At 50.8% G+C, this 18,376-nt stretch overlaps 4 protein-coding genes across 4 annotated transcripts; 1 reads left to right on the forward strand and 3 right to left on the reverse strand.

Annotated features, from left to right (window-relative positions):
- Window positions 1-544: 544 nt before the first annotated feature.
- KVR01_009003 (uncharacterized protein) lies at window positions 545-1,825 on the reverse strand (the record flags this gene model as incomplete). Its single annotated transcript, XM_044790925.1, has 2 exons — window positions 545-1,519; window positions 1,760-1,825. The coding sequence occupies 2 exons, from the start codon at window positions 1,823-1,825 to the stop codon at window positions 545-547; spliced, it is 1,041 nt and encodes a 346-aa protein (XP_044641505.1).
- Window positions 1,826-4,736: 2,911 nt separating this feature from the next.
- Window positions 4,737-5,900, reverse strand: KVR01_008935 (uncharacterized protein; the record flags this gene model as incomplete). The annotated part of the gene is made up of 2 exons (XM_044782684.1): window positions 4,737-5,551; window positions 5,579-5,900. The coding sequence occupies 2 exons, from the start codon at window positions 5,898-5,900 to the stop codon at window positions 4,737-4,739; spliced, it is 1,137 nt and encodes a 378-aa protein (XP_044641437.1).
- Window positions 5,901-7,342: 1,442 nt separating this feature from the next.
- KVR01_008917 (uncharacterized protein) lies at window positions 7,343-10,070 on the reverse strand (the record flags this gene model as incomplete). Its single annotated transcript, XM_044783709.1, has 2 exons — window positions 7,343-9,760; window positions 9,837-10,070. The coding sequence occupies 2 exons, from the start codon at window positions 10,068-10,070 to the stop codon at window positions 7,343-7,345; spliced, it is 2,652 nt and encodes an 883-aa protein (XP_044641419.1).
- Window positions 10,071-12,101: 2,031 nt separating this feature from the next.
- On the forward strand, window positions 12,102-17,513 carry KVR01_009623 (uncharacterized protein; the record flags this gene model as incomplete). The annotated part of the gene is made up of 4 exons (XM_044783094.1): window positions 12,102-14,918; window positions 15,002-15,211; window positions 15,292-15,867; window positions 15,939-17,513. 4 exons carry the CDS (start codon window positions 12,102-12,104, stop codon window positions 17,511-17,513), a joined length of 5,178 nt encoding a protein of 1,725 aa, XP_044642125.1.
- Window positions 17,514-18,376: the final 863 nt, after the last annotated feature.

Below are 18,376 nucleotides of genomic sequence, written 5' to 3' on the forward strand. Positions count from 1 at the left end.
CATCAGACCTGCCTGCGCTGTGCCGCGACAAAATGGTCGTCCTGCTGGCCGATATGAAGATATGGAGCAGGCCAAACTCGCCTGGGTAGATGACGTCAGCTGCCAGCTACTTAGGTACTAGAGGAGGTGTTCAGAAATGGGTTGCTAGCCCACCTCGATGCCCATCTGATGATTTTGCAAAACTCGGTGAACTCACCGTGCTGAGAGAAGCTATCCACCCCTTCTTGAAGGGGAGGCCAGCGGTATCAACTGGCGCTATTGGATGAGGCGCAGCACCTGAGTGTACAACGAGCTGATGGTCATTCTGATAAGCGGTCTTGGACCTCATGCCAATGACGACGATACTCTAGTAGCGTCACGCACGTCTGTGAGGTCGTGGAAGTAGAATAATCAGCTAGTTCAATGTTGCCATTAATGGAAGTGATGAAATATTTCCTAAATCCCAGACCTGGACACACTATCAAAGTACTTTAAACGGCCGAAACGCCATGCTATGAATTATCTATATCCAAGATGATTCAACTACCACGTGATCCTTATCCGCTCACTTCTGCTTGATGCTATTAGCTCGAACAATGACACGATCAATCTCCTCCTGCAATGTCTGGCGGTGCTGCTCTATCAAATTTGACTCGATGTCGGTGCTCGACGTTGGCGTTGACCTCGGAGAAGAGACAGAAGATGATGCCGATTGTAAGTTGCTCAGCTTCCTCATAAATGGCTCAATGTGTTCTTCTAGCTGTGTCAAGACCAGGTGTGCACTTAAGAGCTTCTGCGCCTTGCTATCCAACCGGTAGCTGCCCATGAACGAGGGGGCTTTTGCGATGCGTCCGAAGAGAAGCGATTGTCGGGCTGGGTGATCTTGTGGACCGCTGTCATCTCCCAGTATTTCAGCATACCAGCCGATAGCCTTGTGCAGACCGATGCAGATCAGCACCGCGACATCTTGCCTCAGGGAACAACGGCAGTCGAGCAGGTTTCCAAGTCTTCGGAGTGCCTTGCCGTTCTGAGACAGGACCATGCCGACTTCCCGAGGTGTATCGTCGAGAGAGTCCTGCAACTGCATCGAATATGTAGCGTCGTGTGTGGATGTTATGCAACCCCTCGCTGGAACGTGTAGATCTGTGAGGATATGAATGGCCTCCGTCAAACAGTCGTCAGCTTTCTTCAGGGGCAGAGACCTCAGCCCGGTATCCGAAAGGGAGCCAAAATCTGACTTAGGTACAGCGGGATCAGTTGGTTGGGATTTGGGATGCCCGGGCGCCTGGGACTCGCGGGTCTGGTCGATGAGGTATTCGAAGTTGTAATCGTATGTTGGCGATTTGTATTCCTGAGGAACTGTAGATACTACATCGAGCTCGTTGCTCTGCTCCATTGACGGAGTCAAATCCGCAGTCAGGTCCATATCGACAGGCAGTGTTATGTTCTCGGGCGAGACGCTCAACATCCAGCCGATATGTTCCTCGTCGTTAACTGAGAATGGATCCGAGATCTCCTCCAATGAATGCTCGATAGCGTTCTCTGAAGGGGGTCGAGGTCGAGCTGGAACAATTGCTGTGATTGTGGAGGGTGCTTTCTCTCCGTTTGTGGACACTCGAGGCAGTCGTGGAGGCGAGTCGGCGACACGGGCCCGCTCTCCCGTCCTTCTCGACATGCTATATTCGCACTCGAGGCCTCTGTCGACGCACCGACGGCATTGCGGTCGTTCTTTGCTGCAGCGGATCTTCTGGGAACTGCAGGCGTTGCAAGAGTTACGCACCTGTCGTTCTTTGCGTTGGGTTCCCACGTGGACAACTGGGCTGATAGAAGGGTGCATCGACATCATGTTGAGAGACTGTGGGGAATGACATTGGCTGCAGTCGACATGATGGGTCTCATTATTGAGTTGGGACGTTGCGGTTGCAGCCACTCCGTCTAGGGACCTCCTCAAGAATGAACAGCTTCTTCCATAAAGAGGTGTTTGACTTTGCTGGCCAATTTAGATCGTTTCGGATGCTACTGTACATAAATCCTATTCTACTGAGCCGATCGCAAAGCTCCCCTATCGTTGGAGGACTTTCCATTCACGACAGCCCAGTACCCGGTACTGACGAACGGCTCCTGTAGATCTGGACCGTACCATGTTTTGCTACTCGGGAGCAAGATCTTGACCCGAACTTCCCCATATAAACGCTCTGCGGTTGGCAGTACCTGCATGTCGCCCTATTGCATTGATAGATCTGTCCAAGGCAGACATCAAAGAGGGTGTGTACGTTTAGCCCCTGTTGGCAAAGGCCGCTAGTGAGGTGCATCAAGCAATAGGCTGATTGTGCAACCATGCCGCGGCCAAGGCACCTCGACTCCCCCCGCGTGTTCCAACCGCAGAATCTTGAAGATTAGTGGGTTGCATACTGATTATTCAGCCCTCACAAACATAGTCTACCCCGCGATAGCCGCTAATTGTAGATGAAGCCAAGACCTCGGCAGCCAGCACTGGAGTCGTTGACAACACACAAGATGGATTACCGAGTTCTTAGACCTATATGAGACTTCTTTTGAGACATTCACGCCTGGTCTGGGGATGGTGATAAGAATGTTGAGCCTAGGCTAACCTGAAAAGAAGGCCTGGCGATACCTGCTTGAGTAGGAAACAGACAGCCGACCAGCGTCGTGTCGCTTTCTTTCAAAGTTACCCAAAGCCTACCCGATGGATTTGGTAAGTGACCAACCCACCGGAACATCCGGGCTTGCAGTTTCCCTTTTTTTCAGTTCCCCTGTGGAGCAATCTTGTTTACCCCGTTCGGAGAGTCTATGACACCTGCGCCACAAATGCACGACAACGTGCAGATTACTAGTACTATTCAAACACAAGGCAGTTGTTGAATAGAGATCATGGCGGAGGCAGCCGGACCGTTGTTGGGCCCCGAAGAAAACTCTGGGAAAACAGCCATCTTGTCGGTTTCCTGATCAAATGGAAAGAAAATGCTTGACTGCTAGTCTACTTGGCAGTGCTCCCAGTCGAACGAGATCGGCCTGCCGTAGGTGTCTTGTGGACCCCCACGCCTGTATGTGACAAGTCGTTGAGCTTCCCCATCAGTATCAAGCCCGCCGGCATGGTAATCATCAAATTGCCCAGGCTCGTCCACCGATAATGGTCTTTTGCGCCTGGAAAGCGATTCCAGAACCCGTTTCTCGAAGCTACGGACCGTGACTGGGAATACCTAGCCGTGCAATAGCTACCTAGGCAAGTATCAAGGATACATGCCTGGCTCATACTATCATCATACGAGGATGCCAATTCCACGCCCAGGAGTCTAGATTTGATCTCCGCTTACGTGGGAGTTTCATGTTTTGAGCCGTTCGTCGGACACAAGGAGCGAAGCCTTGAATATGCCCCGTCGAAACTTCCCATTCAGTCACGATGATAAAACATTCGCATCTATCGGGCTGAGATGTTGCATTGTGAAATGGCAGACATATGCAGATCCGTGCATCCACTACATCATGTACCGATGCGCTTCGTACAATGTTTCCCAATTTGGTTATATCCGAGCATGTGTGTGGGCTCGTAGGCTATAATATGTAATGCTTCCAAGCTTTGCAAGTGTGCTCAACCCCCACATGAGCTCTATCTTAGACGTACAAGCAGCAACTATTCACTGGTGAGGAATCTCGGTCGGCAGGAAGGAATTCGTGGAAGGCAGTGATAAACTGACTGGAGTGACCGTGGAATCCCTGTGAACGAATGCCATCCTGCTCAATTGTGAACTCTAAAGTGACGATTTCAAGACGAGTATTGCGACTCGGCGGCTTATCATGACACAAGTTTTGATCTGTACAAGACGTGCCATAGTCTCATTCGGAACATTGGAAGCTTTCCAATACGCCAAAAGTACTGAGGTGGTCCTTGCTGTACTGTATTTTGTCTTCCAACACCATCAGTCAGACGATATCATGCCATGTGCCCCGGATGCAACGGACACCAGCGCACACTACTACCTGCCCTAAACATCCTCTTGGCAGCAATGTGATTGGGAGTCTTTGTCGCCCGCATTGCCAACCAAACTGCTCTACTTGCTTTCGCCACTATGCTGGAGTCGCTGAGGCGTTCGAAACGCGCCAAGGGGGACAAACTCAAATTTATACTTTTCTTGCGCCCGCGATAAGCGAAACCATCACAGGCTTCTGTCGGCCGGTAGATCACATAGCTAATCAGGTACTTAAGCAAGCAAGCTTTACGTCAAAAAATGCAAGTGAGAGAGACACGTGAGTTTTGCGCTGCACCTTGAAGACAGATGGCAGCTGTCAATTGACTAGAATGCCGGCGTGATAGATTGACAAATCCGGGTAAACGGTAACATACTACTAGTAGTCGAATGTTGTTACACAAGACGGTTCCAACATTGTCAAATCCTCAACAAGAAATGGATTACGAACGTGAAAGCTACTCTCAGAGGTCGCCCCGGCGTGCCGAGGTACTATTCAGCATTCTAGTTGTGTCCGTTTGTTTGAGTATTCCAGTGGACGTCCAAGCGTGTGATTTCAATCAGAGACAATTCGCCCTGCTCAGGCCGGTGAACCTCCTGTACCTTAAGCTGAGGTGTGACAGAGCTGCATAAGCCTTCAAACCCGGAGAGCGTGCGCTCCCGACCGTTCAAATTCATCAGCATCAACAAATCCCGATCGCTGAATTTTATGGGACGCTTAGCCTTAATTCAGAGTTTTGACTGATTGAGAGAATTGGTTAATAATGAAACTTACTGCATGCGACGCTCCCTCTCACGAGATTCCTGGCCTGGCTCGGGAACCACCACGTCATTGATTATGATGCGATCCTGTGGCCTCAAATCTGTTGCTAATTGTTGGAGGATTATCTGGGCATACTTATCACTCCAGTCATGGAGTATGAATCGACAAAAATATGCAATTGACTCCCCTTGGCCAACTGAGTGTCCGGGCTGAACTGTCATGAAATCGTGCGGGCGAAATTTGATGCGTGACTTCAACTCCTCCGGGCAGCTCTTCTCACCGACGGACACAGTCTCGGGAAGATCCTGGACCTCGAATCGGAGCGATGGATACTTCTTAGCCAACGCCATGGCCACGTGGCCAGGACCACCGCCAACATCCACGATCAAGTGGCCGCCTTCCTTCTCCAGAAGATGCCAAGGATACCCACCGTCCACGGCGTGGCGAACATCATACGCACCGCCCACTGAGATGCCACGCATGGCGCGAGCAAACATCTCATGCAGCTGGTGTCCGTCTTCTTCCCGGAATCGCTGGAATTGTGAGACCTTCCTGCCGATCGAGGCACCATAGGCAGATTCATCGGCTTCCATGCTGTAGCCATAGGAAGCTAGGGCCTTTGGAATCGATGCACCGGCTGGATACGCGATCGTGGCGCTGAGGTCCATCCAAGCCTCAAGGTCGGGATCTGTCACCAGCAATGCAGACGTGCTATTGTGGCCGACACGGCCATCTGAGAAGGCACTGAAGAGTCCAAAGGAGGATGCATGCTGCAGAATGCGTTCGACCAATGCTGTGGTGACTTCAGGCTTGGCTACAGCTGCTGAGATTGCATCGTAAGTAGTCGTACCCTCCAACGGGATGTGACTGGCGAATTTGTGCTTCAAGGCAATCTGCAGAGTGGCTGATGCGCAATGGTCGAAGCTCAGAGTAACAAGTGTGTCGCGTGGTCCACGCACGAGTCGAATGATCTGTTCGGCTGCATCGACAAGAGTGGACCTGGCAGAAAAGTAGGCGGCATTGGCTGAGTTGAGCTCCACGTTTGGTGTCTCTGTTCCAAGAGACGGCTCTGAGAAGCCGCGCTTCGATAGAAAGTCGCGGTATTGATGAGATGACGATGATAAGATTGAGACAAGCTCGGAGAGCTCCGTGGCTTCCACGCGGCTGGGCATGATGAGTGTATGATGTGATGACTGTCAGGTCTTTCCGAGGTGAGTCTCTGATTGTAATCCGAGAGCAAGTTCACACTTGTAAAGGATTCAGAGGTTGAAAATAGTGGCGTACAAGTATGCTCAGACGGTGAATCGAAAACGTATGTCGCGAAGTCACGGCCAACTGCAGGCAGTTAATCCAGTTTGTTCTCCTGTGTCGTGACAAGAGAAGTGTCTGCGGCGGAGCTGGTAAACTGCTTAAGCCTCGGTATACCACCCAAAACACATCATGCGCTGACCATCCAAACAAAATCGTGAATAGACCACCTCAGACATGGTATTTACTGGATTCCCGTGTTCGGTGAATGCAAATGTTGGGGTTGTAACAAATTGATGAGCGGCAAAGCAAGTACCTATTGAGGTAGGGATAGTTAGCCGTTACTGATAGCTGCCCGAAACTCGTATGGTCTTCGGGTGTGGAATTCGGTGATTGTCGGGTTGGACCTTCTTTGCCGACAGGTGGTTCGCCAATGTCACCTGCTGGTAAGTCAGAAACAGACCCATGGCAGTTCTACGCGTATCAGATCCCACACTTTACAAATCTGGTTTCTTTGTAATCCCACCTCACAGCTATCCTCCAACGGTTGCTAGTCGCTTTCTTCAAGGAGTCGAAGCACCTCGGGCAAATGAAAGTCCCCGAAAATCTCAGAGACCCGGTGTGTTGTCATCTCCTGGCTTCGACGAACGCCCGTGCTGATTCAATCTCAGCCTAACAAGGGGAACTAGGGTAGTTATTGAGAGCACATATCGACATTAAATTTAATAAAGAAATATTTAAATGTTTAATAAAAGAGTACTAGTAATAAGACGTTAATTAAATATTATTAAAAGTAAATTTTATTAAGTAATTAAAATTATATAAAAGTCTTTTAAAAATATATTAACTTAAATTAAAAGACTTGATTTTATATTTTATATAATTATATTAAAGATTCCGTTCCTTATAGTAAGAAGTATATAAAATAAATATATTCTTTTATTATATAATTATATGGACTATGAGTCTTTCCTTAAGTGTGTATTCTTCTAAGCTATATGTGTTGACGTGACCAACGCCGAAGCAAGCGTGAATTCCGAGGAATTCGCGGGGCTGAATCCTTGAAGTTTGCTTCAAGCCTAATCCCTGGGGCCCCGAGAAATCACGGACACCGCGCTTTGAGTTGCGTGTGAAGTTGTGGGGAGGTTGCTTGCGCATAGGGTAAATACCAGGCTCTTTCCAGCATTTAATAACCACGATATAGTACCTAGGACTGCAATGGTGCAAAACAAGGCCCCTAAATCTGTGTCAATTTGGTCCCCAGATGTGGGAAAAACCTTGAATGCATGTTCAGGCATGGTAGTACTTAGATAGAGACAGACAGTATAGATACTAGAAAGATGAGAGGAAATAGAGATTGCCAAAATCACAACCCCGTCCAAATCTGACATTCAGCCAGCGACTTCAAACCAAACATCTTCTTGGAACCAATCTCACTACGCACAATACTGACATGCGCACGCCTCCTCATATCTGACTCAAAGGCCCCCACACTGTTTTCCACAGGTGAACCGTTCCATGCGACAAGCACCTTCGCAAGACTGGCCGCATCGCAGATTGCGGTATTTGCGCCGACACCTCCGCAGGGGCTCATTGGATGGATCGCATCGCCGAGCAAGGTCACCCAAGCTGAAGGCTCCCAAACAGGAACTTCAGCGACCTGAGACGCCACACGGATAAGTGTAGCCTGGGAGGTATCTTGCAGCTCCAAGACCGAGCGCAGCGATGGGTGCCACTCTGTCGTGACTTGTAATGCCAGACTAGATGCTTGACAAGAATGGCCAGTCGCACCTTGTCGCTGGATCAGTGTAGACTTTGGCGAGGCGTGCACGCCACCGAGCCCATTTTGCCCTTGACCGCCGAGTGGAAAACGCTTCTCCGGCCCGATTAGGGCCCAGTACACGTAGTCTTCTGGCAGCCGCTGCCCATGAGCCTGACGGCTGCTCTGGCTGAAACGGATGGGCTCCAGGAGGAGTGTGACAGGCGTCTCGCCTATTATGCAGGACTGCAGCATGGGAGCGCTGTCAGACACAACCGTCATCCAACGCAGGCCCTTCTCAGGGAAGCTTTTGAGGAGGTCAGGAGTCATTTGTGTCTTGCCGTAGACGCATATTGCCCCTGTGTCTTTGAAAGAATGGGACGGCAGGTACTGCCGTCGGACCGCGGAATGCAGTCCGTCAGCGCCAACGATAAATCGTCCATGAACCACTTCGCCGTCTTTGAACTTTACTGAAACCCTGTTCGAGTGCTCGTCGACGGTGAATTTGTCAAGGTCCTTATTGAAAGTAACACGATCCGAGATTCCCTTTGTCAGGGTCCTGCGAAATGTTGCTCGGTCAACTGTGTATGTCGGAGATAGACCAAGAGAGCCACTCAATCCACCTCCGGAACGACTGTGTGTAATGTTGCCGCTGAAGGGACTGAAGTTTGTTTCCCCTACGCTTAGTATAGCGCATGACGTCTGGAATTCTTGATAAATATCCTCAGGCAGAATTTCCGCAAGTGCCTTGGACGCGTCGGCCTGAAGTTTGAGTCGATAGCCCTGGGGCCGCGAGTCCAGGGCGGCGTCGCGCTCGAAAACACGGAAAGGTATCCGGGCTTTGTTCAGTGCTTGAGCCAGGCATAGACCGCTGATCCCAGCCCCAACAATGAGCACTGGCTGGTCATTGAGATCTTCAGTGGCCTGGGGCTTAATTTGTGATTGGTGTCTCATCCTGGCTGATGGCTCGATGTCTTTCAGATGCGCAGTCAGCACACCCATTACGCTGTCGTCCGGCATTGTCACATTAGAGAGACCCAACCCCGCCTGATCAAGTAGTGCGGTCCATTCTTCCATTTCTCGTTCGCGAGAGTTGAAAACCTGTCGCATCATCAGGTCTCTGACTCGGAGCCGTTGTTCATGCCGGCAAGTTGTGGTTCCTGGCCGAGGTAGAACCGTGTCCATCAGGACGATTTTGGCGACCGGGTTTTGCTCAAGTACACGGCGAAGATGCTTCAAGATGACAAGCGCTTCCTTGTCTGGCCAATCATGAATGATCATCCGCAAGAAGTAGACATGTGCGTCTACTACTGGCTGGGGCTGGAAAAAGTCGTGTGACATGAACTTTATTCGAGACTTCATCCCAGGGTCGATGTTGGTATCTGTGTTGAATGACTGACGTGCCGTCTCTACCGCCTCGGGTAGATCCTGGACGATGAATTCCAAGTTCTTGAATTCTTTTGCGACCTCCACGCAAAGCTGGCCGTGTGAGCCGCCAATGTCGACGACCTTGGCACCTTTGGGAAGACTACCCCAGTCGAAGCTTTGAACAGCATGATGAAGGCTCCAAGGTCGTGACGCAGTGACACTGCGCATGTAGCCCGAGAACAAGGCAGTCATATCTGGCGTCTTTTTAAGATAATCAAAGAAATTATCCGTAGTGTCCATGGCCAAATTGAAAGCCACCTCGTTTTTAGATTCGGCTTTGGGCCAGGTACGAGTGGCGTCAGCAAACTTGTAAGCCACAGGCATAGAGTAGTCCAGCATCCAGCGTGCCCAAGCCACAAAGCTCTCATCTTGGACCAGCTGGGCTGAGGCAAGAGTGTGTGAGATACCAGGCGAAGAGGATTTGGATTCTTCCAAGAAGCCATTGACGACCGCCATTCGTGACACACTTTTCAGATGGCCCTCGGGGACATTGGCCTTCGATGCTAGGTGGGAGTAATCGATGGAACTTCCATCGAGAGGCAGATGCTTTAAGACATCGAGATCGAGGAGCCATCGCACACAAGTCAGCTCTTGGTACTGGAAAAGATAGGAACGATTAGCTGTGAGATTTCTGCAAGACAATTTTATTACGGGCTTTGCTGTGGAAACTCACGCTATTTGCCAGGTGGTCCAAATATTCCTCAGGGCCAGTGAGAAGTTGAATAAGCCTGGTAGCGGCATCGATGAGCTTCTTGCGCGAATCATGGGATTTTTGTACATGTTGTCTGTGTGAACCATTTGTCCCATGAGCGAATGCAACACGGTCACTGTTTAGCTCGGCGAGATATTCCGGTCCACTTGATAGGAGTGCGTCCAGGCACCGCTCGATAGCCTGTTTATTTGCCATGCTGAGAGACCGCAGGTATTGCGAGAAGGTACGGGATTATTTTTTGAACAGCTGTCTGGGAATCAGCGGAGGATGTGGCGAGATCCAAGTATAGACACCGAAGGAGGAGGGCCAAATTGGCGGGGAGGGTGCAAATTTGTGCCGAGCAATCCACCTAGGTATCCGGTTGCCGATGTGCTCTTCGGCGATCCTGGCTATTGGTTACGATCGCACTACACCCACGCCTGGGAATTAGTGTGCGAGTGACCATGGAAGAAACCAAAGCCATAGGGTCAGTGTATCTCACCAGCTGGACTGGGCTGACGGAGGGCGCGGAGGGCTACCGCATAGCTGTTTCTCCGTCTTATGCCAGGAACAATTGCCGCTGTCTCATCACCTAGAGGATAGCTATAGGTTACAGCCGAGTTCTCTTTCCCCGAGTTCGAGATGCAAGGCTAGGACATATATCCAGTACAAACTTCGAGCTTCCATTGAGCCCGATGCCCTTCATCTCGGCTGTGTACGTGAATCGGACAATTGTTCTTGCATCTCAACATGCCTCATTCTTCTCCAGATAACCGATTGTCCGTCTATGTTTTTGGCGATCAGACATATGACGTTGCAGACACGATTCTGAGCCTTACACAAACCCGCGATGACACTCTCCTCCTTGACTTCCTGTCACGCAGCTGTGATGTGCTCCAACGGGAGGTGTCCCGACTTCCAGCACATCAGAGGGTGAAGTGCCCGTCTTTCGCCAGCCTTGCCGATCTGGTACCACTATATCGGCATGGCACCCTCAATACAGCCTTTATACAAGCCTTAACATGTATTGCACAACTCGGGCAATTTCTTGGCCGGGTGTCCAAGGGATGTGAGGAGTATCCTTCGGAGCAGAACTCAGTTGCGGTCGGCATCTGCACGGGTGCACTCGCTGCTGCGGCCGTGAGCAGTGCCCACAGTGCAAACAGTTTGGTTTTGCCGGTACGTAATCGATGCTCACTCCCCTGAATGAGTATACTTATTGACTTTCAATTTCAAGGCCCTTGAGGCTGTCTCAATAGCTGTCCGTCTCGGAGCCCTAGCTTGGGATGCTGCAGATCGTATCTCACATGGCCAGCTTGAGAACAAGGATGACGATGTCTTTCCATCTTGGTCTTGGGTCACCACGGGATCAACCGCGGACGTCATGGAGAAAGCTTTGAAGCAGTATGCTTTGCAAACGGGGCTGCCTTTGACTGCGCTTCCATATATCGCTGCTACCGGGGGCACAACCCAGTCGGTCATCTCTGGTCCACCAAATATTGTGCCTGAATTCCTGGCATCAACTGTTGGGAAATCCGTCGCCAAAACATCAATGCCTATACGAATCACGGCACCGTACCACTCTGGTGTGCTGTACAGCCAAGAAGATTTGTCTCGCATTCTTCTCTCGAGCTTAGCTGAGGAAGAATCCATCCCATTGCGGGTGCCTGTCCTCTCTGCTTGCTCGGAGGGACAATACCCAGACGGGCGTAGGACTTTCACAGACGCTCTTGAAATGGCCGTCCAGGATTGTATGACGCGCCGGCTTGCTCTCGATAGCTTGCCTGGCCGAGTTGCCGAGCACGTGAAAGCTATCAGAGGAAGACTGGCTCATCAGAATGACGACGATCCGTCGATGGCTGTCGAAATTCAGCCTGTGTCCTTCCAGGGGGCAGATAGACTGGGCCTTTTTGTTGCGCAGGCAGTCGACTCGGATTCTTCCAGTACCGTCAAGTGTTCGGTGACCGTTCGCGAGCGCTGGCCGCTAACTGTCGATGGCACCAAGCCAGACCCACATCGTGGTTTACACTCGACTGCCACTTCCCGTCTTGCAATACTGTCAGCCTCAGGCCGTTTTCCTGGACATGCCGACACTATGGATGGTAAGCACCACTTTTCACCTTTGAAGGATTCCCGTGTTTCATATTTTGGAATGCTTTAGAATCCAACACTTTAGTATCTGTAGCAGGACTAACATCGCCGCTAGAGTTCTGGGATATTCTGCTAAGCGGAGTCGACACCCACGAAATGGTTCCTCCTGAGCGTTGGAGCGCGTCTGCTCACGTCGGCAACACTTCGGTCAAGAATGTCTCTGGCACCGGTTTTGGCTGCTGGCTGCACCAGGCTGCTCAATTTGATGCGGCCTACTTCAACATGTCACCTCGCGAGGCTGCCCAGGTCGACCCTGCGCAGCGTTTAGCGCTACTGGCGGCCACCGAGGCATTGGAACAGGCAGGCATCGTCCCTAACCGCACACAATCGACGCACAAGAAACGCGTAGGCGTCTGGTTCGGATGCACCAGCAACGACTGGATGGAGACGAACAGTGCCCAGAACATCGACACCTATTTCATACCGGGCGGGAATCGTGCCTTCATTCCGGGCCGCATCAACTACCACTTCAAATTCAGCGGGCCAAGTTTCACGATTGACACCGCTTGTAGTTCCAGCCTCGCGGCTCTTCATATGGCATGTAATGCCCTGTGGCGAGGTGAAGTCGATACCGCTATCGTTGGTGGTACCAATGTCCTCACCAACCCCGATATGACAGCTGGTCTGGACCGCGGCCATTTCCTTTCGCGCACAGGGAATTGCAAGACATTTGACGACGAAGCTGACGGATATTGTCGTGGAGAAGCGGTCGTTACCCTCATTTTGAAACGTCTGGACGATGCAATCACAGATAAAGATCCCATCCAGGCCTGCATTCCTCCTCGAGGTATTGCGACGACTCACAATGCCGAGGCAGAGTCCATCACCAGACCCCATGCAGCTGCGCAGAAGGAGCTCTTTGAGCGCGTCCTTAATTCTACAGGTGTTCGCGCCTCTGATATCAGTTACGTTGAGATGCACGGCACGGGAACTCAGGCCGGCGACTTCGGAGAGACCACGTCAGTGGTTACAACATTATCGCCCACCGACTCTCTTGGATACTGTCTGAGGCCTGATGATCAGCCGCTCCATATAGGGGCAGTCAAATCCAACGTTGGCCATGGCGAAGCTGCTGCTGGCGTGACTTCCCTGGCCAAGGTGCTGTTAATGTTCAAGCACAATACCATTCCACCACATATTGGCGTCAAGACAAAGCTCAACCACCGGCTTCCCGATTTGCGAGCACACAACACCCGAATTGCAACAGTTGCCACTCCCTGGGAGAAGCCCGATTGTGGTATCCGACGTGTTCTCTTGAACAATTTCTCTGCTGCAGGCGGCAACACTGCTGTCATCCTCGAAGACCCCGGTCGCCACGATATTCCGAGGCTTGTGTCTGACCCCGACCCAAGACGATTCCATATCGTCACTATCTCTGGCAAGACCTCAGAGGCATTGCTTTCGAACCTACGAAATATAGTCGCGTGGATCGACAGAACAGCAGCGACCTCGAGTGACATCAATATCCTGGCCAAGTTGTCATACACAACCACCGCACGCCGTATGCATCACCGCTACCGCGCGGCAGTCACGGCAACAGACCTGCACCATGTCAAGACACTACTACAGAAGCAGATTGATAGGCGGTCAAATGGTGAGAAGAGTAGCCCAATACCGGCAAAGACTCCGCGCTTCGTCTTCTGTTTCACTGGCCAGGGCTCTCCTTACGCTGGGATGGGCGCAGATCTTTTCGTTCGGTTCACATCCTTCCGTGCGGACGTGCAGCGGTACAACCACACGTGTGTGCAGTTGGGACTGCCTTCGATCCTGTCAATGTTCGAGATGGACAGGGAAACGGCTTCTCTGGATGGCATTTCTCCAGTGGTGCTGCAGCTGTCACATGTATGCTTCCAAATGGCTCTCTATCGTCTCTGGAAGTCTTTTGGTGTTGAACCTACAGCCGTGGTCGGCCATAGCCTCGGAGAATATGCTGCCCTGTACACAGCTGGGGCCTTGACACAAACCAGCGTGATTCACTTGGTGGGACGCCGCGCCCAGCTCATGGACAAGTATCTTGATGCTGGCGCTTATACAATGCTGGTGGTCATGGCTGGTGAGCACAAGGTCGAGTCGACGTTAACTAGCCACCATGTCACGTACGAGATTTGCTGCCGCAATGGCAAGAGCAACACCGTCATCGGCGGCACGGTGGCGCAAATCAGTGCCGCGAAGATGGTCCTCGAGGCCGGCGGTATCATGTGCCACTCTCTCGGCTCTCCCTTCGCCTTCCACACTTCTCAAGCGGACCCCATCCTCGGTCATCTGCTCCGTGTCTCTGAGGCGTGTCCAATTCAGAAACCCACCATTCCGGTCATTTCACCAACTCGGGGGAAGGTTCTCCACTCTGGTGAAGACTTTGGCGAAGCTTATTTCGTTCAGCACTGCCGCCACCCAGTCAATATGCTTCAGGCTCTGACAAACGCCAGTTCAGAAGGTATTATTGATGAAAAGACCGTCGGCATTGAAATAGGCCCAGCCCCCGTCGTCACGCGCATGGTCAAAGAAGTTGTTGGCCCTTCAATGCAGACCTATGCCTCGGTACACAAGACAATGGATACATGGCAGATCCTCTGCGAAGCTCTCGCGGGCATATACACCTTAGGATCGACATTTAACTGGGATCAATATCACAATGACTTTGCTATGTGCCATGAGGTCCTTCAGCTTCCAGCGTATGGCTGGACGCTGAAGGGCTATTGGCTGCAGTATGTCCATGATTGGAGCCTCAGGAAGGGTGATGAACCACTAGTTCTCACTGCAAATCTGGCATTTTCCGACATCTACAAGGTCCAGAAGAATACCATCTCTGGATCGAAAGGTGGAGAGGTCATCGTTGACCTCGACCTCAACCATATTGGTGTGCACGAGATGGCACAGGGACACAAGGTTTACGGTGTTCCATTATGTACTCCGGTAAGACTACCTCCAAGCCGCAGCCGTGCATCATCAAGCGATTTGTTGCCGAATACTAATCTATGATTTTACGTACTGCACAGTCGGTTTACGCAGACATTTCTATGATGATCGGTAATTACACAAAACGGGTACTTGGCCTAGATGAGAGGGAAACGGCCACGGAAATAGCAGATATGCACATAATGGCCGCGCTCGTCGCAAACGATGCTGGCAATGAGCAGACCCTTCGCACCTCAGCCAAGCTAGACGGGGACACACAGTCTCTTTTGTGCTCCTTCCTCAGTGTCGACGTAAGTCCAAAAATTCAAATTACTGTTGATCTTGGCATGCTATATTTGTATGATGCGACTGACAAATTATTTATTTATAGACCAATGGGAAAGAGACACAAGTTCATGCAACCTGTTCTGTACGATTTGCACAGCTCAGGGCAATCAAACCTCGCTTTGAAGAAGCTGCGTTTACCGCCCGAGAGCGCATCCATTCTCTGGCAGACAAGTCGCGAGAACCTGACAGCAACACGTACCGCTTTAGCACAGGGATGATATACAAGATGGTTGGCCAATTGGCGGACTTTGCGCCTAAGTACCGTGGGCTCAGCGCTATCACACTCGACAATGACGCGCTCGAGGCCGCAGGCACGATCTCATTCAGCAGCACGGCCTCCGATGGCGATTCCCTGTGGTTCATGAACCCGGCGTACTTGGATGCCTTCTCACAGCTGGGTGGCTTTGTAATGAATGCTAATGAGAACGTTGACCTCGATAAAGAGCTCTATGTCAACCATGGGTGGGCATCCATGAGGTTGTTCAGGTCGCAGCTTGACCCCAAGGCGACCTACCACTCTTACGTGAAGATGAACGAGGGCAAGGATAACTTGTGGTCAGGCGATGTCTTGATATTTGACGAAAAATATGAGCTTATTGGTGTCATTGGCGGTGTCGCGGTATGTCTCCAGCATTTTCATTCGATCTCCCAATATGCGCATGCCGATGCTGACTTTCGCTCTGTCAATAGCTCCAAGGCGTACAGAAACGCTTGATGGAATACATCATCAAGTCCGCTAACAAAAAGGCGACAAATGCTATTCCCACTTCCAGGCTGTCAGACCCCACTCCGGCTACGGTGGAAGTGAAAAAGTCGTCCGCAAAGCCAGTGGTCAGGGTGGAGATAGACCCTACTGTGGTCGTCATCACGCCACAGGAGGCAACAATGCCAGTGGTACCTGCCAATGATCCATGGCAAACAGTCCTTGACATCCTATCCGAAGAAAGCGGAGTAGACAGAAGTGAACTGGGCGACGATGTCAACTTGGCAGACATCGGCATCGACTCTCTGCTTTCTCTGGTAGTCTGTGGTAGGCTACGTGATGACCTCGATGTGGACTTACCTGATGGAGCACTGTTCCAAGAATGCTTCTACATTGGCGACATCAAGAAACGCGTGCCTGGGGTAGCGGTTTCAGCCACAGGTGGAAACCTGACGCCACCGTCGTCCGAGCAAGACTCCTCGGATGGTCACGATATCAGTCAAGAAGACATCAATTCCGTTTCAAGTGGTTCCGAGACCACTGACTCGGATTTTGCTGCATCGCCTTCTGATTTGATCGCCTATGAGACCCCCCTGACGCCCTCGGTCTTCTTCAAGGATGACAAGTTCACGCCTCAAGTCACCACTGTCGAACTGAGCCCCGACGAGGAGCCGGTGAAGCCGGCCTGGTCGCTCTATCTCCAAGGCTCGCGGAAGAAGTCAAGTTCAACACTTTTCGTCTTTCCAGACGGCTGCGGCGCAGCAACATCCTACATGGACCTGCCGCCCGTTTCACACTCGCTGGCCATAGTCGGCTTCAACAGCCCCTTCATGAAAACACCGCATCTCATGTACGAGCACACGCTGCCCCAGGTACTACAGTCGTATCTCGCGGGCATTCGCTCCCGCCAGCCCCACGGGCCCTACCACCTGGGCGGCTGGTCCGCGGGAGGCATCCTCGCCTACGCCTTGGCCGCGCAGCTCCTGGCCGCTGGCGAGGCTGTCGCCTCACTGACACTCATCGACTCGCCGCCGCCGGACCGCGGCCTCGACCACCTGCCCGAGCGCTTCTTTGCGCACTGCACGCGTGTCGGCGTATTCGGGACCGAGATGGCAAGGGGCCAGAACGAGGCCCTCGCGAGGGGCGGAGGAAATGACCAGAGGGCGAGGGCCTTGACACCTCCCGAATGGCTTCTCCCGCATTTCCGCGCCACCATCGACTTGTTGCATGACTACCACGCGCCGCCGCTGTCTGCGCGAAACAACTCAGTGTTTGACATGAAGGTTTCTATTATATGGGCTCAAGAGTGCGCGCTGGATGGTGTGCGGTATCCAAAGCTACCGCCCAGAGATGCCGGGCAAGCTGAGGATGAGGAGGGGGTCAAGTTCCTCTCTGAACCGCGTACTGACTTTGGCCCTGGTCGATGGGCTGGCCTGTTCCCTCCTGGTGTGAGTATTACTACTCATATTGTGGAAGGTGAACATCATTTCAGCATGATGCGCGGCGCCGGTGCAGAGAGGTTGGCCCAGCTCATAAAGGAAGCTACGGGTTGCGTGGCATGAACCCAGAGCTTTCAATAACGTTTCTTGGACTTACCTGACCCTAATGTTGAAATCGAACAGTTCTATATGTCGAAGGTGTTATTCTACATTTTGATTATCTTCTATCTGGCCTTCTTTGTCATCTTACCACCTTCAGGCAAGCAGAGTCCTGCACTCTTGCTTTGCGAAAGTACACACTTTATATATCTACTGAGGATACTTGACTTTCCAACCACTTGCTTATCACACTTGGAGCGGTAACAGTTGAATTTATATGGTGATGAAATAAGACTGTTATATAGTAAGCAGAGAATCTTACGTTGATTGATGACCTCGGAATTAGCCACTACTTGCGACTGACACGCTGAGAATAACGAGTTATAGACTAATTGAGTTGTCGGTGTTTCACAACACCTGGGCAGTAAGACAGCTAAGTGATCCGGATCTACCGAACTACCTAGGTACCTAGATACCGTACTAGGAAAATAGGGGCTTTAGCAACAGTTCCTCACTAGAATTAATAGTTATATTTATAATAATAACTCCTCCTTTAATAATAGATAATCCTTAGTTTTTAATTAATTAGTTAAATAGATTACTTTCTACTTTAAGATTAAAATTATTTAAAAAGGAATTACTTTTTTAGTTTTCTTTCTATATAAATAAGCTTAATATAAAAAGAAAGTTAATTTGAAATCTATCCCTTTATATATTTTTTAATTTCCTACTTTTTCTCCTTCTTTATAAGTAATAATTAAAGAGAACGGATATTCGCACCTGCAAAAACGGATGGTACACCCGCTTATACCATTTTTATTTTTTTTAAAAAACGTTATCTACAAATATATAATTATATAAAATATCCTTTTATTTAACCCTATTTT

This window comes from Diaporthe batatas (genome assembly GCF_019321695.1).
Source record: "Diaporthe batatas strain CRI 302-4 chromosome Unknown Contig00011, whole genome shotgun sequence".
Lineage (NCBI taxonomy): Eukaryota > Fungi > Ascomycota > Sordariomycetes > Diaporthales > Diaporthaceae > Diaporthe > Diaporthe batatas.